Source organism: Podarcis liolepis, assembly GCF_965112155.1.
Source record: "Podarcis liolepis genome assembly, chromosome: 7".
NCBI classification, from domain to species: Eukaryota; Metazoa; Chordata; class Lepidosauria; order Squamata; family Lacertidae; genus Podarcis; species Podarcis liolepis.
The window spans coordinates 77,400,386-77,425,934 of NC_139561.1; the positions used below are offsets into that span (position 1 = coordinate 77,400,386).

The 25,549-nt window shown below is 44.5% G+C and overlaps 2 protein-coding genes and 2 pseudogenes across 19 annotated transcripts in view; 1 reads left to right on the forward strand and 3 right to left on the reverse strand.

The window, feature by feature from the left end:
- LOC310712403 (interferon-inducible GTPase 5-like) overlaps nucleotides 1–11,538 on the reverse strand; it is a 144,657-nt pseudogene extending 133,119 nt beyond the window's left edge. Inside the window, exon 1 of the transcript XR_014530095.1 lies at nucleotides 11,460–11,538. The product of XR_014530095.1 is annotated as an interferon-inducible GTPase 5-like (transcript). The remainder of the gene's footprint in view (nucleotides 1–11,459) is intronic.
- LOC310712385 (interferon-inducible GTPase 5-like) overlaps nucleotides 1–11,603 on the reverse strand; it is a 190,647-nt gene extending 179,044 nt beyond the window's left edge. For 2 of the 5 annotated variants that reach the window (XM_083515386.1, XM_083515388.1), the window contains exon 1: nucleotides 11,468–11,540. Coding sequence is in view for 2 of the 5 variants with exons in the window: in XM_083515382.1 (XP_083371508.1) it covers nucleotides 6,835–7,992 (1,158 nt within the window). In the remaining 3 variants the exon portion in view is untranslated. Of the gene's footprint in view, nucleotides 1–5,995; nucleotides 8,009–10,322; nucleotides 10,453–11,467 lie in introns of those variants that run through there. The other 3 variants (XM_083515382.1, XM_083515384.1, XM_083515383.1) reach the window with 3 other exon arrangements.
- LOC310712383 (interferon-inducible GTPase 5-like) overlaps nucleotides 1–25,549 on the reverse strand; it is a 323,482-nt gene that overhangs the window by 204,302 nt on the left and 93,631 nt on the right. The window contains exons 1-2 of one of the 12 annotated variants that reach the window (XM_083515363.1): nucleotides 23,408–23,628; nucleotides 22,509–22,565 (exon numbers count right to left, since the gene is read on the reverse strand). The exons of 2 other annotated variants lie outside the window; for them this stretch is intronic. In XM_083515363.1, coding sequence (XP_083371489.1) covers nucleotides 22,509–22,565; nucleotides 23,408–23,493 — 143 coding nt within the window. In that variant the 5' untranslated portion in view covers nucleotides 23,494–23,628. Of the gene's footprint in view, nucleotides 1–22,447; nucleotides 22,666–22,710; nucleotides 23,137–23,407; nucleotides 23,629–25,549 lie in introns of those variants that run through there. 9 more of the 12 variants (XM_083515370.1, XR_014528869.1, XR_014528870.1 and 6 more) reach the window with 9 other exon arrangements.
- Nucleotides 1–25,549, forward strand: part of LOC310712395 (interferon-inducible GTPase 5-like) — a 195,324-nt pseudogene that overhangs the window by 117,795 nt on the left and 51,980 nt on the right. The window lies entirely within an intron of this gene.

Genomic DNA, 25,549 nt, shown 5'->3' on the forward strand with positions numbered 1-25,549 from the left:
CATTTTGAAAGCGGATATCCAAATGTTTTGTACGACCTTTAAACTGCCCATTTTGTGCTAACTTAAGACACGGTTGATTATCACCCCATACAGTGATTGGAGTGATGGCCTTTTCATACATCTCTTGTGCCAAGCATTTGTAAAATTCTAGATCTCTACATAACTCAGATAAGGCACAGAACTCAGCTTCTGTTGACGACAAAGCAATCAGGTTTTGTTTCTTGGATCTCCACCCAATCAGAGAGTTACCAAATTTTATTACACAGCCTGACACTGATTTTCTATCCTTTAAATTTGCCCAATCACTATCTGCCCAACAAGTAATCTGTGCTTGTCCTTCCGAAGATAATTCAAGGCAAAAATCTTTGGTGTATTGCAAATATCTTAACACTCTTTGAATTCCTTTCCATGCATTTACACTAGGTTTCGAAGCTTCTCTGCTGAGTAAGTTAACAGCGTAAGCAATATCTGGTCTACTCCATTGCGAAAGATGAAGTAAGCTTCCCAGTGCTGACTGAAAGATTTCAGCACACTTGAATTCAGCACTATCCTTGAACTCATTGTCTTTTACAAAACCCATTTCCATTGGTGTTCTAACACCTGCACACTCCGTCATGTTAAACTTTTTCAACATTTGCAATATCTTGCCTTTTTGATTCAGTAGAAAACTGCCATTTTTGGTCCTATCTATCTGAACACCAAGATAGACCTTCACATCACCAAGATTCTTAACTTTGAAGTGTTTATTTAACTCTTTGGCTAGTTTTTTTACTTGTTCTTCTGTCTTTGAAGTATAAATCAGGTCATCTACATAAACAAGCAAAGATTCTTGAGCATCTCCTGAACTTCTGAAATATAAGCAATTGTCAGCCTTGCTCCTGCTAAAACCAATGCCTACCAAAACGTCATTCAAACACTCATTCCAATTATGAGCAGATTGCTTGAGTCCATAAATAGATTTATGTAGTTTCCACACCTGATTTGATTTACCAACTTTCAATCCTGGCGGTAGCTCCATATAGAGCTCTTCAGCCAAGTCTGAATGAAGATAAGCTGTAGAGACATCAAATTGATTCACTTTGAACCCTTTCTGAGCAGCAACTGCTAATAGTGCCCGTAGGGTTTCACTCCTTGAAGTGGGTGCATAGACTTCGGAATAATGTAACCCCTTTCTTTGCGTAAAACCTCGAGCTACAAGCCTTGCTTTGTACTCTGGTTTCCCCATCGCTGTTGTCTTTATCCTGTACACCCACCTACAACTTACTGCCTTGGTACCTTCTGGCAGTTTGGTGATGGAAAACACACCCAGTTCTTTCATAGAATTCAACTCCTTTTGCATGACCTCACGCCACCTACTGGCCTCCTTCTGGGGTAATTGCTCAACCTCCTCAAAACTTTCAGGTTCGCAATTTGCCAAACCAGCCCAAACACTAATAGCTTGGTACCTTTCAGGAGGTTTACCTTTGTTGGTACGCTGAGAACGCCTTAACAGTTCCTGCGATGTTCCTTCAGTTTCCCCCTCTGACCCAGAATCACTAGTCGTCACCTGTTTGTCACTAGTAGTTGAAGAACTTTCTGATTCTGACTTTACATGTCTCTCTTGCTGTACAGGTGAACTTTTAGAGCTAGAAGATTCTGACTTTACAGACTTGGGTGAACTAGGTGATTTCTCACCCTTGTCCTCAGACTCAAATTCCTCAGTCTGTTCTGGAACTAATACCTGCCCTGGGGCCTGAGTTTCATTGTTACTGTTCACCACATCAAATAGTATGTCAGGATTTCCATGAATTTTATTCCAACCATCCTGTTCACAAAATTCTGCACTTCTGCTGATTGTGATTTTCGTTTGATTGCCTTCTACATTCACAAATCTCCAACCTTTTGTGTTTGCTTGATAACCACAGAAAAACATTTCTTTAGACCTAGGATCGCCTTTCCTACGTTGTGCCCTAGGCACCAGCACATAAGCACGACATCCAAAAACTCTTAGATGATCAATTTTTGGTTTTTTCCCAAATAGCATGAAGTAAGGAGTGTTGCCTACTGTGCTATTGTATACTCTGTTAAAAGTATAATTCGCATACAGTGCAGCCTCAGCCCAAAAACGCTGTGGAAGTCCAGAATCAAACAGCAAAGCAGCAATGGCTTCCTGTAATGTTCGAAATTTTCTTTCGGCAACTGCATTCTCCTGTGGTGAATAGGGATTGGTAAGTCTATGAACTATACCTTTCCTTTTTAACCACGTCTCCAGCGTGTGGTTCACAAATTCCCCACCACGATCTGATTGTATTTTACGTACCCTGGTGTCAAATTTACATTCGACTTCTTCAATCCAATCCATCAGGATGGAAGCTGCTTGTGATTTTTCTTTCAGAAAGAAAACCCAACTAGTCCTTGAAAAGTCATCCACCAAAATTTGCATAAATCTCGCACCTCCAAGCGATTTGACTGGCATAGGGCCACACACGTCTGTGTGCACAAGTTCAAAGGGTTTCTTGCTTACTCTATCAGATCTAGGATAGTTACATGTCTTAACCTTAGCATGTTTACAAGCACAACAATCCAGAAAATTTGGACAGGGTTTAATGCTACACTCCTCAGCTAAATCTGGCATCTTGCTTACATACTTAAAGCATATATGAGCTAACCTTCTGTGTAGTAGATGTGCACAACCTGTATGAGGAGCCTTATTTACACACTTAGCTTGAGCTTCACCTGTTGAACATCTACCTGCTGCTAACTGCTCTTCATCCAAAACAAAAAGCCCATCCTCACAGGGAATTTTAACTAGCTCCTTCCCCTGTTTCGAAATGGTGCATACATCATTTTCAAACTCAACCTTAAAACCACTTTTTACCAGGCATGACACACTCAAAAGTCCATTCTTCATTCCTGGAAGAACAAAAACAGGAAGGTTAGTTTGCAAACAGTTAACATAAATTGTGCCTTTAAGGTTCATTTCTCGTTTACTATTGTCTGCTATAGTCACGGTTTTTGCAACTGGCAATGTCTTGCAGTTCATCAAGCGGCCACTAGATGTCGCTGGAACTAAACTGTGACTTGCTCCACTGTCAATTATCCACTTCAAGGTTTGTTGGCTCCTTTTAGGACTCTGTTGTGCTGCCATTGCAGATAGTCCCTTATCAGCACCTGCTCCCCCTCTGGATCGTTGATTCTTGTAGTTCTCACGTCGTCTTCCCCTGTAACTCCGGAAACTGGCCTTGGACTGTTGAAATTCCCGTTGCTTTTCTGGACACTTTGCTATCAAATGAAACCTGCTGCCACATCGAAAACATGACTTGCTGGCCATAGCAGACACTTGTGAGGCTTCCTTACAGCTCTGCCTGCTAGTTTCCCCACGCTGGGAATTATCTGAACATCCAACCCTTGGGGTATTTGAATTATCAAAACATTTTTGATGATGTTGATATTCTTGCTCACACAATCTACCAGTCACATAATTCATATTCAGCTGGTCCTCTGGCAAAACTTGTAAAGTTAATACTAAGTTTTCAAACCCTGCATGCAGGCTGCTAAGCAGAGTATAAACTTTAATATTTTCAGGAAAAATCACACCTAAAGATGACAGTTGGTTGAAATACTCAGTCATCTGTGACGTGTGTTCAACCACACTATCCCCTGGCTTCAATTTCAACTCATACAAAGGACGTATAATGTTCACCTTCTCTCCGGGCGTGGCTCTATGGTGAATTCGTCTAAGAGCTTCCCAAATTTCAAATGCAGACCTTAAATTTTCCACATGAGGTAATTGGGAATTGTCTATCGATACCATCAACATGCATCTAGCTTTAGTGTCCATTTTATCATGTTCCCTGTTCTGAGCATGTGCAGCAGCCTGTTGCTCTGCTGTGGCATCTGCTGCAACAGCCACAAACGGCTTTCGCCTCTGGACATAGTCAGCCCACACTTCTTTGGCTTCCAACCAGACTTGAGCCCTCTTAGACCACTGCACATAATTAGCAGAGTTCAACTTTGTAAAGGGAACCTGGAAATTTTCCACTGCCATTCTTGGGGTCTGCTGCTACTCCCTCTGTGTGCCCTTTCTTCTCTTTCCCCTTGGGATTTGTCTTACTCACTTTTCAGATGCCTCCAGCCTCCTTTAAAGCCTCTCAGTTCCTTTAAGAGCTGGATTTACGACCAAGCCGGTCTTCTCTCATCCGAATGCTGCTTTCACTTTCTCTGCACACAATACAGCTGTAGAAACGTAGAAGGGGTCCATAACCTAAGAGAGTTTGTGTACTGGTCCAGTAAACGCTTCCGCTGCGCCACCAGCAACAGCTCTCTTTGCAGAGCATTAATTAAGTCCAGTGCAGAGATTCTTGTTGCAGTACAAGCTTCAGAGTCTCAGCAGCAAAGAAATAACGACACAGGGAAGCCTGTCCTTCCAAAGACAGGTTTATTGCAGAAAGATAACAGAAACACCTCCGGAGCTTTCAGACATTTTTGCTTCACGCCCCAAACACAGAGAAAACAAACACTCTTTATATACTGAGCAACTTAACAACTTAACGAGCTTGACTACTTAAAGTCACATAACATTGCTAACTTGCCAGCGTCTTAGGTTTCACACCCTAACAGGAAATGGCCTTAGGGGACTTAGGCAGGCTGTTTCCAAAGCGGTAGCCATGTCGGTTTGTTGAAGCAAAAACAGCAAAGGCAGACCCTCCAAGTATCCGTATTTTCCAGGGATGTCTCTGATTTAGAGAAGCCGCCCTGGTTTCTGATTTGATCCTGGAATATTCCTTAGGATGTCCTTATTTTCATTGGAGAAATGTTGGAGGGTATGGAGTTATTTGGCCCCTGAGCTGCCTGAAGGCAATCTTGTATGGAGAAGTTATTTTAATGTTTAATGTTTTATTATGTCTTTATATTTGTTGGTAGCTGCCCAGAGTGGCCAGCTAGCTAGCATGGCCAATGAAGCCCAAAACATCTGGAAGGCATCAGTTTGAGGAAGGCTGTAGGGATCTTCCAGATGTCCTTTTTATTGAGCATTCATATTTGAGCTCATACTGGGGTGATTATACGTGATCCCACTTTCAATACCCTTTGCATCTGCAAATGTTTTGGGATGGTCATACTGCTTCGTTTGCAATAGGCATGGGTCCATAGTTTCATGCTAAAGCCAGTGTGGTGTAGTGGTTAAGAGCGATAGACTCGTAATCTGGGGAACTGGGTGCTGCTGGGTGACCTTGGGCCAGTCACACATCTCTGAAGTCTCTCAGCCCCACTCAGCTCACAGAGTGTTTGTTGTGGGGGAGGAAGGGAAAGGAGAATGCTAGCCACTTTGAGACTCCTTCGGGTAGTGATAAAGAGGGATATCAAATCCAAACTCCTCCTCCTCCTCCTCTTCTTCTGCAACTTTTTCGTAGCACAAATGTTCATGGGTGGGTGTGTTGCCCAATTTTGTCACACTACAGAGCAAGAGTGACCTTCCAGATGGCAATAATAACCGAGTGACATTGGGGAAGTGTTGCAGAACTATTAATAGAGTGGAATGGTATCTGGATGGCCCCCTATAAACCACCCACTCATGCATGATTACTGTGTCGATGACATGTTGTCTCAAGGCAAATCTAAAAAAACGTAGTATAAATACTGACTACTGGGAAACACTGGCCTGCGAGCGCTCCAGTTGGAGAACAGCCTTTACCAAAGGTGTCATGGGCTTTGAAGACACTCGAACTCAGGACACAAGGGAGAAACGTGCTAAGAGGAAAGCACACTTGGCAAATCCACACCGTGATTAACTCCCGCCCGGAAACCAATGTCCCCACTGCGGAAGGCCGTGTGGATCCAGAAGTGGCCTCCATGGTCATTTACGGACTCACTGTTAAAACCATGTTTATGGAAGACAACCTTACTCAGCCCAGAGTGATTGCCAAAGAAGGAGGGGGGTCCAGATAATTCACAATATTTCTCATTTATGAGACTTTCATGGAAAACTGAAAGCTGATTAATAAGGGTGGCCAGGAGATTAATTTAACCAATTAGTTTATTTCATGAAAACTTATACAGCACTTGATTCTAATAAAACCTCAAAGCGGTTTGCAAAGAGAAAAAACAATAAAACCAAGAAACAATTACAGTCATGCTTTAAGATATGCCAGAGTTAAAATACTAAAACAGACTAAAATTACCTCAACTTTCTATTTAACAAATGTGGAGGCTCCTGTCTAGCTGAATGCCCTCCTTCAGTTTGAGTGTGTATGAGGGAAAGAACATTCTGAAATAGATGTTGCATGGGACTTGTGATACAGAGCTAACTCTTGTTCCTAAAGAAAAATAGCAAATGCAGCATATATATATATATATATATAGAGAGAGAGAGAGAGAGAGAGAGAGGGAGAGAGAGAGATTGAGAGAGAGGAGGAGAGAAAGTGAATGCTGCAGCCTCCATAAATTATAACTTGAGACCATCTTTGCAAGCAGGTTCACATAGGTCACTAGTTTTTTCTAGTCTGACATCATATACAGAGCAATTCATTAGTGGACTGAAAGAAGTATGAATAGGGAAAAGTCTATTTATCCCAAAGTCTCCTTTCAGTATTGGTCTTAATTCTTATACATTGGATAGAGATACTAATGTTAAAAAGTAACTGAAAGGGTATTATGCTGGCATTCAGATTATTTCACTTAGGGTTTTTTTTAAAAAAATGAGAAGCCTAAGATTTATGGAATTTTTACAATAAAAAACCTGATCATCTGATTATTATTTTAATGTTTTTTGGTGGTGGTGGTTTTAAAAATGGAAACGTATAATTCACCAGATACTATATATCAAGCACTTAGTCATCATGGCACATCTGCTTGCTGCTAAATGGACTTTTTTCCCTCTGCCTCAAGAGCTTTGGACAAAACCCTCTTGGTGTCATCAGCAGCACCTGATATGCATTTCTGCAGCATGAAGTAGGTGCGAGGAAGCGAAATCCCAACGGACAGAAGGCAGCCAAAGATGGGGAAATGCTCCCAGCGGTGATACTCATAAGCCATCACTGAGAGTCCCACCAAGTCTGGCAGCACCCATAAAATGGCAGAGAACATTCCCAGGGACAGCATTGCTGCTTTAAGGGCTGTGCTTGTCTTTCCAACACGCTGGGCCAGAGCTGTAAGGGATGGATTGTCCAGGCCAAAGTCTAGGAAGCACCAGGAGCGGAACTTACTAAACAGAAATATGGGAAGAAGGAAGGGAACTGGGCTTCCAAGAGTGACCAGCAAAACAAGCCCTTTGGTCCAAATCTTCTCCTTCACAGTGGTTTTCTTTTTCTCTAAGATAGGCAGGCAGATGCTAGGGAAGCGGAGCAGAAAGGCTTGCCTCTTCAGCCGCAGGAGATCGTTCTTCAGCGTTTTCTGCAGGAGGGGGAAGTCAAAGCGGTCGGCTTCCCAGTTGGAGACGATGAAGACTTGTGGGTCCCTCACTCCTTCTCTTACCAAGCACTCTTTGCAGTCCTCCTGGATGTGCAAGAGGACCTTCTTCTCACTGTAGTCAGATGGCCGTTGCCTCTTGGCGGCCGACAGGTCCAGGTCTGCTTTGGTGCGCACAAAGTAGAAGCTCTTGCCCATATCTTGGATCTCACGGACCAGGTCAGAATGGGTGGAGCGGAAGCGCTGGGAGCCGACGATGACGAAGAAATCAAAGTGATTCAAATCGACCTTCTTCTCAAATTTGTCCTCCCCAAAAGTTGCCGTTCCCCTTCCAGGGTGGTCCGAAAGGATCACTTGCGGAAGTGTTGGGTGTGGGTAATCCTTGACTTGCACTGTCGTTATCTGTATGCCAGTCGCAGCGGCACGCGGGTCATTGGCACGAAGACCCAGCATGGCATTGATGAAGGAGGACTTCCCGGAGCCGGGCTCTCCTACTACGGCAATGTGGAGTGGAGTGCTGTTGAAATAGGGCAGTTGTTTTGCCAGCACGTGTGACACAGCGCCTGCCAATTGGCCCTGAGAAATGGCTACCTCAAAGTCTTCCACCATTGTGGATCTCGGTGCGCTGCAGAGAAAGGAAGAAGGAAAATGTTAAGCGACCGGCCTAACAAGAAGCATTCATTTAAGAGTGGCATGCCCTCTGTAAAATTTCCAGCGTCTGCAATATCATTATCATTTGCCAAGCAACAAAGCTTTACAGGTAGAAGGTATGAATCATAGAAGGGACATCAGGAGCTGGAGTTGCTGAGACAGCATCGTAAAAAGCAGAGACATCACCTTGCCAACAAAGGTCCGTATAGTTAAAGCTATGGTTTTCCCAGTAGTAATGTATGGAAGTAAGAGCTGGACCATAAAGAAAGCTGATTGCCGAAAAATTGATGCTTTTGAATTATGGTCCTGGAGGAAACTCTTCAGAGTCCCATGAACCGCAAGAAGATCAAACCTCTCCATTCTTAAGGAAATCAGCCCTGAGTGCTCACTGGAAGGACAGATCGTGAAGCTGAGGCTCCAATACTTTGACCACCTCATGAGAAGAGAAGACTCCCTGGAAAAGACCCTGATGCTGGGAAAGATGGAGGGCACAAGGAGAAGGGGACGACAGAGGATGAGATGGTTGGACAGTGTTCTTGAAGCTACAAACATGAGTCTGACCAAACTGCGGGAGGCAGTGGAAGACAGGAGTGCCTGGCATACTCTGGTCCATGGGGTCACGAAGAGTCGGAAAGGACCAAATGACTAAACAACAACAAAATACCCATTGTCAATGACGTTAACTCTTTACTCAAAGAAAACCAAACAGCGCAGGCCGAGTGAACACAGCAACTCTTCCCAGTATCTCTTGCCCCAATGCAGCTGTTGCAAGGACTGTAGGTCCCCACATCCCCCGCTCTCTAAGGCTCCTTCTTCCCCAGCAACCTGAATTTCTTTTGTCTTGTCTCTCATTGCTCTGCCCTCTTCATTCCTCTTCATGTTCTGGGAGACCAGGGGGGAGGGAAACTGGTTACACCACAAGGGGGAGATTCCCTGTCTCTACTCTGCCTCTTGGCCCCCTTCCAGTTCTGCCTTTGATTCTGGACCGCTCTCTGCCACAGACTCTTCCTGCTCACTAACCCCGGTTGCCTCTTCATTTTCCGACATCTCCTCCTCCTCCTCCTCCCAGTCTGCTCTCTCTTCTCCCTCTGGCCACTCATCTCCATCCCACCCCCAATCCCCTGGCTCTGAGACTTCTTCCCCTGGGGTCTCCCTTGGGGGTTCCTCAACTGCTGCCTCCCCCCACTCCTCTACATTTAGCCAGCCCAGGACACAGGAGCAGAGCCCATGAGCCCTGAATTTAGAGAGGGACATGAGGAAGGGGACTCTCAGCATTTTAAGAAACTGCACTTCCTGATTTTTAATTATTATTTTTTAGGTTGGGGAGGGAGGCTGTGCCCATTACACTGATGATTAAACCTTACATGTTTTTAGAAAGATGAAACGCAGAGTTATCAGTCTGAAGGGGCAGAAGAGGGGTTGGGGCAGTTTTATTTAAGTATGTTTTAAGAGCGCATCCTACCTTTAGACACTGTATGTAAATTCTGCCCCTGCTTGTCATTTAAGTCAGAGGTTTTCAACCTTTTTGTGTTCACAGCTCCTTTGAACAAGTACCTTCTTTCTGTAGCATCCCTGTGGGGCTCAGGAGCCCAGTTATGTCACCCCTTGCCTGCAGAGCTGACAGCCTCTCACCCTTTTTCAAACAACCCCCCTCCTTGTTAAGTCTTCCCTCAGCCTCCTCTCTCCTTTCCTTGGGAGTCCTCTGGGCAGCTGCTGATGCCACCCCTGGTCTCTGAGTTGCCCTCCCTGCCCTCAATAGAGGTGCCTCTTCACACCGCTCCAAAGGGGCCTGGGACTTGTCTGTCCATTCCCAACAGCAAGGGCTGGTGGTCTGGCTGGCTGGGCTCCCTCGCCCACTTGCCTGCATACTCTGAGGCCCCGTTTCAGCTCCTGGAAACCAGCACCCCCTGGCCAGCCCCAGAGGCACCATTCGCCTGGGGAGCTTGTAACCAGGGCTGCTGCAACAAACAGCTGTGCAAGCCTTTCAGAGGCAGAGACACCAGAGGGCATCAGAGGAGGGAGGGAATGAAAGAGGGACAGAGGCCAGTGTTGCTCACGGCACCCCTGACCACCATTCAAGGCACCCCAGGGTGCCATGCCACCCTGGTTGAAAACCACTGATTTAAGTAATTAATAAACAGATACACCTTATGTGTCTAAATTCTCCACCCACCCACCCCTCCCCCAAGCTGCACATTACAATGGTACCAGATTGTAACCCAAGGCGCACTTTCGCCAATGGGGCCTCCCCCCCCAATTGTTTGTAATTCAAAAAAAAGGACACACACTTCTGGGTTTGACGTGGTTGTAATCCAAAACGGTGGCAAACCAAGGTACCACTGTATCAGCTTTCCAAAGAAATGGTTTCTCTCCTCAGATTTCCAAAAGAATGGTTTCTCTTCTCCCTGCTCCTTCTCCCCAACCTGTGGAAGAACCAGACACAAATTCCTTGCCTCTCGACCCCTCAGCAAACCTTTATTCCTCCCTTCTCTTTCTCCTCTCCGAAGACGTCACCTGGAGGGCTGCTGAGATTTTGTGTTGGTGTTGCTGAGAGAGGAACTGGTTGGGGGGGCAAGGGAGGGGGGTTGTGAGCTCTCTCTCTCTCTCTCTCTCTCTCTCTCTCTCTGTGTGTGTGTGTGTGTGTGAGAGAGAGAGAGAGAGAGAGAGGGAGGGAGGGAGGGAGAGGGAGAGAGAAAGCTCTGAGACCAGAAAGTTATCCTTGTGGAACAAATCAGTATGATATGGTTTGTATGTCTGTGTATTGTTTCACACCTGAACTACATTTTAAAAAACTGTCAAGTCAAATCAAAATGTCATTTTCTTTCCTGAAACCTTTTATCAAGAAATAATAAATTTAATACTGGATTTTCTGTGAAATAATTCATTACAAGGGGAAGTGCGTGAGGAATTGAATGGGAGGAAGGGGGGTTGGAGGAGAGAGGGAAAGAAGAGCTAATTTGTCCCTGGCTAGGGGGCGCAATCTGGACGGTTCTGCCAGAGGCGCCAGATCACCTAGCTAAGGCTCTGCCTGCTTCCCCCCTCCACTCTGCCAAACCCCCAAAAGGGAAAGAGGCAGGAGGCGAGAGGAGCAGGAGGGCAGCCTTGTAGCAGCTGTAGAGGGAGATGCTGAATGAACACGCGTCACAGCTCGAAAGGGAGACCCGCGTTGATTTCAGAGCAGTTACATACAACTCTTAGAGTAGCACCAGCTCTGCTTGCTCCCTGGTGATGGCATGTTATTAATTCCCTTTGCAGCGGGGAAGAAGGGCAGCCTTCTCCAACATCATTATTCATATGAGTAAAAATAAACGATTCTGCCCCCCCCCCCCGCCTAGCTATGAGCTCAGAATCTCCTTTAATGCAAACACGCTCAGAAATGAAAAAAAAGACACGGAAATCATCAAAGCCCCAGGAGAACTGCTCACCTCCTTACCTGCTGCCAGCCCGGATTTTTTGCAGTAAAGCTCAGTTCCCTCTTCGGAGACTTTGCTTGCTGGTCTCTTAGGCTTTTCTCCGTACAACTCTCTTTCTCTCTCTCGCTTTTATTCCCTCTCCCGCCCGGTCGTCGCACTAAAAAAAGCAAAGAAGAAAGCGAAAGTACGAGCGAAGACGAGATTGCAACGCATAGCCAAAGCCGCAGTTCCCGCTAGAGGGAGCTCCAAGCAGCCTGAATGAGAAACTGAGAGAAACTGAAAATAATAAATTTGCCCACTTCCTGCCCACTTCCCTATGCTGAAAGAAATACTTGCTGGCATTCCCCCTTCTACACAAATATTAAAGGGGCAGGAGTCCCTGTCCCCTTTTTCAACTCATCTCCCCCTCATCTCCTCTAAAATCTGCTCTGGAAAGTTGCTCCCAGCATTTGCTTGGGTGAGGAGAAAACATGATGCAGACAGTGATGTTGAAGCTGGAAGCTCCTCATATCCTTCAGAAGAAGGATATCGACAAGCTGGAACTTGTACAGAGGAGGGCGACCAATCAAAGCTTTGGAAACCAAGCCTTATGAGGAACGGTTGAAGGAGCTGGGTAAGTTTAGCCTGGAAAAGAGGAGATTGAGAGGAGATACGATAGCCATCTTCAAATATCTCAAGGCTTGTCACATGGAAGAGGGAATAAGCTTGTTTTCTTCTGCTCCGGAGGGTAGGGTTTCAATTGGCTTCAAATTACAAAATTGCACATGAGGAAGAAATAGTTTATTTTTTAGAAAAGTTCTAATATTCTGCAGGCTTTATAGTCCGCATGACGAGCTGGCTTTGCAAACCAGGCAGGCAGGCAGGAAGGACACCAAACTCTCCTCAGAGTGATCCTAGACTGACAGCAAAGCCTGTGTCTTATCTGACACCCTCAGCCTTACTGGACATAATGCAGGGGGCACTGGGCAACGCTCCCTTCAAGGGTTTCCATGGCCCCCATCTTGTCCTCCAGCTTCCTGCAACCTTGGGAGCTGGAGCTCTTCGCCACCCCCACCCTCCGACTTTGTTGCTGATTATTTATTTATCCTGCTTAATCTTAGGAAGGGGAAGGGAGCTGCAGCTTTTTGTTATCTAGGAGCAGAAATTACATCCTGTTTCCAAGTTTTCCTCTCCCCCACGCTTGACCAGCACACAGCTCTGCTCAAACAGGTGATTTCTGAGAAAAGGAAACCTAAATGAGTCTCCCTAGTTCCTCCTCCTTGTAAATAATTTATTGGGCTGTGCTGGGTCATGACAGAGAGCAAAAGGAAGCAGAAATTTCTCCAGCCTGAAAGCAGAGGAGGGAGGAGAATGCAAAGGAAGTTTTCCCCAACAGTGAAAAGAGTGAATTTGTTTGGAGTCTTTGTATCATGTCATCCCATTTCTCCTGCGTTTTGGTGCAGTGTGTTCCCCACATGACTGGCTCCAAAGGGCAGAAAAACTGAAGCATATGGGGTGGTGTGGGGTAAAAGCAGGAGCCCTATGCCTAGGATACCCCAGTTATGGCTTTCCCCAAAGAATTCCAGGTAGTTAGTTAAAGGTCCTGAGAGTTGTTCGGAGGCCCCTATTCCCTTCACAGAAGTACAATTCTCAAAAGTGATTTAGCAGCCTCTTTACTGAGGTAGACACCATGTTTCCTTCCTTCCTTGCCTGGGCACCATTTTTGCATGCAGAGCTGAGCCGTGATGGGTGAAAGAGAGAGAGGAGCTGGGGAGCATGAGAATGAGAATGACTTGTGCACAGTTATAGATGCCTGCTCCCAGGGGCCGAGATACTGAAGTATTGGAGGGGGGCTGCTTCCCACAAGGTGATGGGCATTGCCATTCAAATGGGGTGTGCGTCACATCTTGTGATCTATGAGGTGAGGCAGGGCTTACCTGCCTCCCCCCATATTTTAAGTTGGCCCCCCAGCACACAGTCCTGTTACCTCTGCTGCTTGGCTCCCTCTCCATCCCCAAGCCCTGCTACAAGGGAAAGGGCAATGCCCATCAACTTTTTTCAAAGGGGGCGCCCTCAAATACGATATTTGGAGGGCAAACAGATGTAGACTCCTAACTCTGTGGTTAAAGTGGTTATCAGAGGCTGTCACAGGGGGAGGGGCCTGCTCTGAAGCATGCTGGGCAAGTGCAAACCCCATGAGACCCCCCCCCCCAGCTTCGCGCCGGGATCGGGAGGGTGGCGCAGAGCTGCAGGAAGCCCGGGAAAGCCTGCATTCGCCCCATAGGACGCACACACATTTCCCCTTCATTTTTGGAGGGGAAAAAGTGCGTCCTATAGGGCAAAAAATACGGTATATTACTTTGTCTGTTTATTTGTGTTGGCAGCCAGTGGGGGAACATTTCAACCTCCAAGGCTTTAAGGCTGTAAGGCTTTGCAGAAAAGTTGCATTCTGAGGAGGGCTAAACTCATTCCACAAATAAGAGCTGGTGTTGCTGACTCCCAGCTTGATGCATAGCCAATGCATAGCCATCTCTTAGTGCAGCTGCTTAGTGCAGTGTAGCCCCCTCCAACACCTGGAAAAACTTGGATTTTTATCTCAGCAGCTGGTAAAATCGCACATGGACTATAACAATCTCAAAAACAATTGGCTAGTGCTTGGAATGAACAAGTTCAATGTGCACGGAATTACTTTGAAAAACATCTGAACTACATGTGAAAGTAGTTCCCATAATTGCTGGGCAAACTGAACATGAATTAAGTTGATGTTGGGGCAAAATGAAGAATGATTTCTGGCTCATCTTCAAGTTCATTGCCACTTTCTAAATGCTTTAGAGTATTTCTACAAAACAAATTTGCCAAGGATAATTTGGATGAGCTTGAAGTGAACTGAACATAAAGAGAACTGCTGCTGTTGCTGCTTGTGTGAGTGTTGGGAGGACCGCTCCCTTTTCTGCCAACACCATCCGGCCTAGGGGGCGGGGCCTGAGCAGCTACTGGCAGCAATGGACAAAATGGTTTTAAATGTTTTAATCGCTTTTAATTTGCAGCACCTTAAATGGTTGTTGTTGTTTTTTATAATATTATATTATCTCATTATTTTATTTTTGCTTGGGGTGGGATAAGCATTTAGTCAGCGCTATTGTTTCTTGCTTCGTTTTGTTTTGTTTTGTTATTATTATTATTATTATTATTATTACGTTAAGTTATTATATAGTTTGTATTTTGCTTTTTAAGGGGAAGGGTCATGGCTGCCTTGGAGTAGGCCTCAGCCAATAGATTGGCTGGGCAGGTTCCACAGGGGGGGGGATGTATTGGGACACCCGATCTCAGTAATCACGGGCAGGAGGAAGAGTTATGCTAAGACCAAACCATTTCATTACCGAGGAGGCAGGTTTAGTTGTTGTTTGAGGACTATCCCTGCCTCCAGGTCTGGTCCTGACCGGAAGGATACAGGAATCAGCAAGGGAAACCCACATGACCTGAAAGTGTTGCTGTGCAATGCCAGGTCAATGATGAATAAAACCACTGCCACCCACGACCTGATTTTGGATGGAGGATTTGACCTGGCATGTGTGACAGAGACCTGGTTGGATGAAGCAGATGGGCCTGTCCTTGCCGCTGCCAGGTTTCTCTTATGCACAGCAACCCAGGTCATGTGGGCGGGGAGGGGGGGTTGCAGTGATTTTTAGGAAGTCATTAGTCTGCACCAGGCGTCCTATTGGGAAGACCCAGTTTTCTGAGTGCATGTTCTGGAAGTTGGGCAATAGGGGCAGTACAGGATTCCTACTGGTGTACCAACCTCCCCGCTGCACCAAGGATTCCCTGCCTGAGCTGCTCCAGGTCGTGGCGGATATGCTCCTGGAGACACCTAGCTTGGTCGTCCTAGGGGATTTTAACATCCATGCCGACACGACCTTACAAGGGGCTGCTCGGGACTTCATGGAAAGCATGGCCTCCATGGGGCTGTCCCTGAATAAGTCTGGCCCAACTCATAGCCGCGGACAATATTCTTTCCTTTTCCCTTATTTACTTAATCTCAATGAAATAATAAATATTAAAATTATAAGAAATGGTTTTTTCTGAATCCTCCCTACTGCAATTATTTCCCCAACTGTTCTAATTTTTGTTTTAAAAAATCATTTAATCAAGGCGTAGGAAAGCTATAGCCAGCAGTCCAAATTTAGGTGTCCTAAACTGAACCACAAGCCTGTTTTCTCTCAGCCTCCTTGTTGTAATGATTAATCTTTTCTTTACTTCACCAGCTGGGTGGGTAGGTGAAGCCTGAGCCTTTGGGGAGGGTTTTTTCTCTGGAAATAAGCATACACATACCCACAAATTTCCTTGTATTTTAGGATGCTATGAAACAGAGAAAGATTGGTTCATCTTCAGCAGAGTTGGAGGAGAGGGAGTTTTGGGTGTCCTCCTTCACAAATAACTCCAGATCGGTGCTTCTTATTCTTTCTTTGTTTTTGTTTTGTTTTTGAGGGATATTTTCCAATTTTTTGTTTCTTGGTTTTTGAGAAAACAAAGAAACCAGAGACGACATCATCAGAAGAAACAAGACTTCAAATCAGGTCTCTGTCCATATCAGAGCTTGGAACTAGTTCAAGTTCAACATGTCTGTAAAAGAACTACTCCCCATTCATGTTCATCCCTTTATGAAACAAACCAGTTAATAATAATAATAATAATAATAATAATAATAATAATAATAATAATAATAATAATAATTTCTTATTTATTTCCCGCCCTTCTGGCTGAGTTTCCCCAGCCACTCTGCGCGGCCCCCAATCAAGTGTTAAAAACAGTACAGCATTACATATTAAAAACTTCCCTGAACAGGGCTGCCTTAAGATCTCTTCTGAATGTCAGGTAATTATTTATCTCTTTGACATCTGATGGGAGGGCGTTCCACAGGGCGGATGCCACTACCGAGAAGGCCCTCTGTCTGGTTCCCTGTAGCCTCACTTCTCGCAATGAGGGAACCACCAGAAGGCCCTCGGTGCTGGATCTCAGTGTCCGGGCTGAATGATGGGGGTGGAGACGCTCCTTCAGGTATACTGGACCGAGGCCGTTTAGGGCTTTAAAGGTCAGCACCAACACTTTGAATCGTGCTCGGAAACGTACTGGGAGCCAATGCAGATCTCTCAGAACCGGTGTTATGTGGTCCTGGCGGCCACTCCCAGTCACCTTCAAAAATTTACCCTAATTCAGTACTGAAACGGAAAGGGCTAAACAGGAAGTCACCCTTCCGTTTTCTTGTAGCTACAATAAAGCAAAGACAACGTAAACTAGAGCCTTAAAAATCACTTTTAAAGGATCGTCTCTCATCATTTAAAATTGTGGAATCCCCCTTCGGAAGCAGAAGAAGAAGGGGGACGTTTACTGAGTTGTTTAAACCTGCGGAAATAAAGTTAAAGTAATTTTCCACTGTCCTGACCCTGGAGCGGGGTGTCAGATTTGATGATTGAAGCTCATTGACCAGAAACAAATGTTTTGACAGATAGTTAAAAGGAGGGAAATATTGTGATTCCATTGTTTCCTTTCGTCTTTCAAAAGAACAAATATGGACAAAATATATTAAAGAAGAAACTCTGTTGCTATTGTTCCCAAGGAAAAGGACAACCTGAAGTTTTTCCCCCTAGAGGGGAACTATGAAATTGTAACTAAATCCTGGGAACTTGCGGCTGTTATTGATTACAACTGTGGGAAAGAACTCTGTGACCTTGCAGGACAATGCCTTCAGAAGCACTGTTGGGTGCTTTCTGTAAAATAAGTGCCCTATTGGATCAGTTAAATCAGAAGATGGACTGTATGACTAATGCGGCCAGAGCCTTTGAACAGGTAGTGGGAAATCATATGGAGCCCACCGAGGAACCAAAACAGGAGCGTACCATGACAGAACAACTGAAAGAAGAGGACCTTGCTGAATCTGGGATTCCAGGGATGGAGGGACTTTTGGCCCAGCAGGAAAATGAGCCTTTGGATCTTATAAATGAACTTGGAAAAAAACAGATTTGGAAAGATAAAGTTTGGATTGAACTGGAAATGGGGGGTTGGACTGACCCCCCTTTGCAGGGTAATGGGCCAGCAGAGGTTTGGAGTTGTTGAGACTTTCAATTTTGGAGGGAATTTGAAATATGTTTTTAAACATCACATGGAGCTTAGTCTGGACTGTGAGAAAAGGGTTGATTTGCTGAAAAGGGTCAAAAACACTATGAAGCTGGAGTTCCCGCGAGTGAAAGGAAAATATGAAGAAGAGCTGTGAAAGGGACATGGAGATTTAAAGGCCTCGGATATAAGAGCACCAGGTTAATGTGTCCGACTAATGGACAAAAAAAAGACTGACAATCCCGGGACCCGGGGGGAGGGGACGCTGGAAGAAGATTGGATTGCTTTTATTTTATTGTATCTTTGTATATTATTACTACTAGAAATGTTCTATGAATTTTGGGAAAATGTTGAGATGAAATTACTTGGCTCTTGTAAAATGTCTAAAGAATTTGGCAAAAGGTAATGGTTATGAGAAGCGGCAAAAAAGATTTAAGTTTTAAGCTTTAAGGTTGTTTTTATAAGACAAGATGATAATAGTGTAAAGTAACGTAATGAGAAAATATTATGAATTATGGAAAGGATTTTTACCAATTTTCAAGAATTCTGCCTGGACACTACTTCCAACAGAGGAATCCCAGACATAAGGCAGCTCTATTGTAACAACACTTAATCAGTAGCCTGCCTGGGCAATTTTTATCCAGTTTAGAGGTTTCTTATCTCCTACCTGTCAGTGTTAAAACGAGGGATGTCTCCCTCTCGACATGCAGCAAATTTGCAGCAGCAAAACATAAAGAATGGAGAAAAGAAGAGAAGAGAAATGGCTTCAGAGAGTTCTGTTGCTGATAGGCTTAAGTAAATTGTGATGCAGAATTAATGTCTGAAGGATAAATTAACAAAGGTGAATCTTAATGAGGAGATATCAAAATCTGAAGCAGTTGAAATTAAACAAGATCTAACACAGATATCGTCTTGGGTGGGATCCTGCGAGACATGCTTATCCATGCAAAAATATACTATGTAGTTTTGTAGTTTTGTAGTTTTGAGTCCAAGTTCCTTTTATTTTGCCAATTCTTGTTTAAAATCCAGGTATTTAGTGTTCCAGTACTCACAGTTAGTTATTTTCAATGCCAAATTGTCCCAGGAAAAAGGCAGCGCTCTCCGGCAACGGCTGTGCGGCTTCGCTCCACAGAAAAAGCAGTCAACTCACAGCACAGAGCCACTTCCCCCTCTTCACAAATTGACCTTCTTTAGGTATTCCTTTGCACTAAAATTATTTGTTCCAATTCCTGGTAGATCCCAAATTTTGACTTTGGGGAATGTGGGGCATGTATATTCTTGTGGCACCATTGTTGTTTCTGTCACCCCAGTCGGAGCTGCACCCTTTTCATCATCTTCCATTCCTCGCAGGGCATTGACAAAAGATGATTTCCCGGCACCTGCTCTTCCTGTGATGGCAATTTCCAATGTGATGTTATTTAATAAATTTGACTGCTCTTTAGCTTCAGCTGAAACAGCTTCAAATGTTTTTTTCTCCAAAGCAGCCTTCACTTCAGCAAGGTCTTTTGTTAAGGTTTCTATTATCACGGCAGGATCCATGACAGGGATTTCTCGTGGCTCAGTTTATCTGAGAAGGAGAAGAAAACTCTAATAGTTAAATGATATCTTTCCACACAACTTTCTGGTCATCTTTACAATCCGTGGTTTATATGGGAAAATCAATTTACTTAGGGCATGTCTCTGAGACCAGTGGGTTGTTTGAGCAGCAATTGGTAGTATTTCAATCAATCTCTCAGAAATCTGTATGTGCATGCATTCACACATAACCCTTAAAATATGTTTATGTGAGATGTAGCACTTTTTTGAACTCAAATTGTTAATTCCTCTAGAGTAGGCATGGTCAAACTTGGCCCTCCAGCTGTTTTGGGACTACAACTCCCATCACCCCTGACCACTAGTCCTGTTACCCTGGGATGATGGGAGTTGTAGTCCCAAAACATCTGGAGGGCCGAGTTTGGCCATGCCTGCTCTAGAGATTTGACTAAAGGGAGCATTTACACACACACACACACACACAAAAGCTTGCTCTTTTTTTGCTAAAATTTTGGATAAAACACTTCATAAATAAATTGGATTCTTGTCAACTAACTTTTATTCAGCAATGACTCAATGAAATTAATAACCATGCCTAAGATCCATTAATTTTAATAGATTTACTCTGAGTAAATGTTAGTTGAAGACAATCCATTATCAGCAACATTATCTTGTCCTGAAAGCCATATAAATATAATGAGTAAAAAATGAAATACAGCTATGGATGGCATGCATATTTGTGGTACGGCAAGGTAAAGGTTCATAAAGGGTTCAAAAACCATATTGTCAGAAAAGCAATATTTATTGTCTGGACAAAATACAAAGACTTATTAGAAAATAAGACCCCAAGATGGTTATCACCAATGGAGGCTAAGGCCTGGAAAAGACTCAATATGGAGGCCGGCTGGCTGAAATATTGGGAAATAATAGAAAAAATTGGAGATAATTGGAGGTTGCAGAGATTGGAGAAATTAAAGAATAAGGTGCGAGATTGGTTACATTACGCTCAAATTAAAGAGGTTTTTAATTTGGATAAAAATATAGGATTCCAGGTGGAAAAATCGAAACTAGAGACAGAACTGTTGGAACCAAAGACTAAGGTACTCTCGAGAATGTATAACTTGCTGCTTAAATGGAATACTCAGGATGAGACAGTTAAATCAGCCATGATAAAATGGGCTCAGGATATTGGGTATAACATTATGTTTGAGGACTGGGAAAGGTTATGGACCACCGGAATGAAATTCACGGCATGTAATGCCTTGAAGGAAAATATTATGAAAATGATATATAGGTGGTACATGACTCCAGTCAAGCTTGCAAAAATATATCACCTGTCTGATAATAAATGCTGGAAATGTAAGGAGGCTGAAGGAACATTCTTTCACCTCTGGTGGACCTGTCCAAGAGTGAAGGCTTTCTGGGAAATGATCTATAATGAGTTAAAAAAGGTATTTAAATATACCTTCACTAAGAAACCAGAGGCCTTCCTCTTGGGCATCGTCAGCCAGAAAGTGTTAAAAAAAGATAGAACTTTCTTTATGTATGTGACTACAGCAGCAAAAATACTTATTGCAAAACATTGGAAGACACAAGATTTACCCACACGGGAAGAATGGCAGACGCAACTGATGGACTATATGGAACTGGCCGAAATGACTGGCAGAATCCGAGATTTGGGAGAAGAAACAATGGAAGAGGATTGGAAAAAGTTTAAAGACTATTTACAAAAACAGTACAAATTGTATGAATGTTAAGAAATTGCACGATCCAGAAAAGTATGGTTCCAGTAACTTGACCGTGGGATGTAGAAAATTAAGTGATATGTATGAAAAGGAAGAAGCTTAAAGCAATATTTATGTTAAACTTAAGTTAAAATCAATTGACTAAAACTACTTTAAGTTAAGAAATATAACATTTGAAAAGTACAAAATAAGGAATGAAACAAGGTAACAATTTGCTGACATTTTTTATTATAGAGAATGCAGGGTAAGGGAGATGCGAGGAGGTCCAATTAGTTATACAAAAAATGTTATGAACAGTTGTGTTTTCTTTCATTTTTTCTCTTTTATATATCTTGTTGGTGTATTTGTATTTGTATTTACTTCTTTGTTTGTTACTTCTTTTGGTGAAGGGATTTTGTGTGTTCAATATGTGTTTTTCTGTTTTATGTTCGAAAACTTAATAAAATATTTGATTAAAAAAATGAAATACAGCTAAAGGAAAAAAGAGCATAAAATCCTTTTTAGAATTAAAGACATCCGAGGACCTAACTGCATGATACTTAAGTGTGGGGTGTTATCAGTGGAGTTTTGTTTGTTTGTCTGTCTGTTTTAATTGATATGGGGAGGCGATTTTGCAGCAGGACTAAGGTGCATGGAGAAAGGAAGTTTCATATTTCGTACCACAGTCATGGAAGGACACAGAAAGCCCCGAAAGGGCGACTTGGGAAAGTCGTAGAAACATAGTACTGTAGAGTTGGAAGGGACCCTGAGGGTCATCTAGTCCAACCCCCTGCAATGCAGGAATATGCAGCTGGTCCATACAGGGACCTGCAACCTTGGCGTTATCAGCACCATGGTCTAACCCACTGAGCTATCCAGGCTCATCAGGCAGCACCAACCCAGAACAGAGAGAACCTTCAGCATCTTCTGCCCTGCCTTGAACCCTTACCATGCAGTTTCTCTAATCAGAAGTAGCTCACAGGTACATTTTTGCACGTCAGCAAGTGCTGGGGCACAGCTGTGGTCCTGCTGCTTTCTTTCAGGAAAAATACCCATGGGGGGCGCTGTGCAGAGGGATATATTGAATTAACACGCGAAAGGGAGACCGGTTGCATTGGCTTCAGGGCAGCTACTTAAAACTCTAAAAGTAGCACTAGCTACTTGTGGCATGTCATTTATTCCCTTTGCCATGGGGAAAAAGGGCAGCCTTCTAGAACATCATTGTTGATAATAATATTATTGTTTACGATACAATATGAACAGTGCTTTTTTCACGGGGGACGCAGGGGTACACGTACCCCTAAACATTTTCTTGTTACCACCTCCGATGGCGGCTTTCTTTCCCAGAAAGGAATCTGGAAGATGTTGGTGCACACAACCTCATGCCAATGTGGAAGTTACTATGAGCTGTGTAATATGAGGTAATGCATGTTCTTTGCATGATATGATAATATAATATCACAATAGCTATAATTAATGTAATAACACTAAAAAGGAAAAAAGGTAAAAGGTAAAAATAAAAAAGTAAAAGGTAAAAGGTAAAAAAAACCCCAGCAACAACAATTGTTCTGCCAAGCAGGAAGCTCATAGTCTCTTTTAATGCAAACAAGCTCAAAAAGAAACAGAAATCATGAGAAAAGTTCAACTCCTTACCTGCTGCTGAACCGATTTTTTGCAGCCAAGCTCAGTTGTTTTCTCGGAGCTTTCCTCCCACCTTCTCTCATTGTGTGCCTCTCTTTTATACCCTCTCTCCCTCCTGATCTCCACAACACTAAAAGCAAAAAAGAAAGTGAAGGTGACCAGAGAGGATGAGATAAGATCGCAACAAATAGCCAAAGCCTTATTCCTGGCCAGAGTCCAAGCAGCCCGTTTACCAGTGGGGATGCTGCCATTTCTGGAACGTCCCAAAGGATCACCTGTGGAAGCATCCCATGGAGGTATTCCTTCACCTCTGCTGTTGTTGCCTCTGTGCCAGTCTCAGCAGCACCTGAGTTGTCTGCACTTAAGCCACCTGGCATTGATGAAGGAGGACTACCCAGAACCTGGCCTTCCTACTACTGCAGTGTAGAATATTTGCAAAGGAGCTACAAATTTCCCAGTTTTTTTAACCTTCTAGTTAATCAGGTGCATTCATTTCAGCTGGTATGCTCTGAGCATGAGTAATGTTGGATAAAATCCATAGGCTGTGGTGTAAATGGCAAGCTGGGGGAGCAGAGCAGCGCTATGAGGAGAATTTGGCTGATCAGGACACGTGATGTCCATGGTTGCACAACCAGACCAGCATGTGCAGTACATCAGATGCGCACTGGGCACAGACTTATTAATATAAGAATGCAATGACAACAAGGTTCTGCCTCATGTCTGAAGTGTGTCAAGTTGTTTCTTCCAACCCTCTCTAGACCTATCCTGTTATTTGCATTAAAATAGATATGGGGGGGGGGGGGTTGGCAGTGAAAGGATTGCATTAGCATGTGCAGAGACACACTGTTCTGCTTAGGGAGCCCTTTCAACATTAACTTGTCTACTGAGGGCCTCCTGCACATCATTTGTCACGTGACCCATTTGCATTGCAGAAAATTCTGAGAATTGAAAATCATCACGGAAAGGTCTTACCCAAATACCTTCAATGCAGAGGAAGTCCTTGAAAAGATGAGGAATGACTTCAAGAAACAGCTTGAGAAGTGCTTCAGGAACACCATCCCTCAAGTCTTTTTGATCTCCTCCTGGGACCTTTACAAGTATGATTTCCCCCAACTGGTGGAGACATTGGAGAAAGCTCTGCCCTGCCTGAAGAGACTTGCATGCCTGCTCAGCCTTCCCAACTTTTCATCTGAGGTCATAGAAAAGAAGAAATCTGCGTTGAAGAGCCACCTGTGGAAAATATCTCTGGCATCTGCTGGCATCAATGAGATTCCCATTCCGGGCCTTCCTCTGGCTTCTGATGTGCCCTCTTGTGTGGGTCCATGGTTGCCTTCTACAAGAGATTTGAGCTGGATGGTGACTCCTTTGCTAGGCTGGCCAAATTGGCCAGGAAGCCTGTTGAATAACTGAAGGCTGTGATTAAGTATCCTCAGAGGAAAGAAATTACCAGGGATCTGGTTATAAATAAAATAACCGATTATGCGAAAGAATTATTCCCGCCTTCGCTAGTTAGAAGCTTGGTAGCAGCAGGGGTGTCTTTTGCCACCACTTACTGGATGCTGTCGAGCTTCGTCGATAATCTAGCTGAGGATGCTGAAAGGGTTCGAAAGAAAGCCCTAGGACTGGAAGCGTGTGAGGCAGAGCATCTCAGGGCCAAGTAGAACTGGCATAAGACATGATGCAACCCAATGTCAGCTAGCCAGCTGCACGTGTTGCTGCACTTAGCCGAAGAAACACTCCCGGCAGCCAGCCATAAATTCCTTTCTTTATTTCCTTCTGACAAGATTACATGCAGAATCAACAAAGCGATCCGTCTCTCATGACGCCTTGCTCTGACTAGTTTCTCTTTTCCCTCTCCCTCGAGACCAACACCACCAACGGCTTAGCCCCTTTCATTTTTCCCTGTGACGTGGATCCCCCTCTCTCTGAAGCACCCCTTCCTCCCCAGACTCACTATCCTCTTCTCTGTCTTCTGAGGAGGACTCAGTACTGAGCAGTGGAGATCGTTCCCTGTATCCTCTAATTCTTTCCTCCCTCGCTGCCTGCAGTTCCCTGACATCCACCCCCTCCTCAAAGTCCCCCCTCACCTGCCTTTCCTGAGAAGGAGCCTCACCCGATGCATCCTCCTCATGCTTCTCAGGGGTAAATCCTAGGAAAATCTTCTCCTCCTCCTCTTCGGTATCATCAAAAATGTTACCCCAACCTCTAACACCTGATGGACCCGGACGCTCTTCACTCACTCCTTCCCCCCACTGTGTTTCCTCTTGGTCCGAGGTTGAGAACCCTTCAAAATCCTCTTCATCGTCCGTCGGCCCAAACGCCCTCTCTGCGAACCTCCCTGCGGGTTGTGGCTTATGGGGAAATAGCTTGTGGAAGTCCTCCACTAAACCCTCCTCCGTGACCCAATCTGACGGTACCCATGTGTTATCCGAACTGGGAGCCCCCTCTCAAGCTACAAGATACTCCAGCTGATTACCCTTCCAACGCGAGTCCAATATTTCCTCTATCTGGTGTCCCCGCTCCCTTTCCTTGACTTCTGGCAGTGGCACCTCCCCTTCCCTTCTGCCCGGCCGGTAAGCCGACAATAGCGACTGGTGGAACACGGGATGAATTTTCATGCTCTCTGGTAGCCTCAACCTAAAGGGCACCGGGCTGACTTGCTGTATGATTTCAAAGGGACCCACCCTCCTGGGTTTGAGTTTCTTACAACCCCCTTTCCAAGGCAAGCCTTGCGTTGTTAACCACACCTTATCCCCCACCCGAAGGCTTTCCCCTTTCCTCCAATGCTTGTCTTCTTGCCTCTTGTATACCTCCTTGGCCCTTTCCAAGTTCAACTTCAGTTGTTGTTGAATTGCCTCCATTTCCTCCGCAAACTGTTCAGCGGCTGGCACACTCCACGACTCCTCCCCCCTCCCAGGGAAAGCCCTAGGATGGCACCCATGATTAGCAAAAAACGGAGACATCCCTGTGAACACATTCTCGGAGTTGTTGTATGCAAACTCCGCCAGCGCTAATTTGTCCACCCAATCGTTCTGCCTCTCCCCCACATAACAACGCAGGTACTGCTGTAATACTGCATTGACCATTTCCGCCTGCCCATTGCTTTCGGGATGT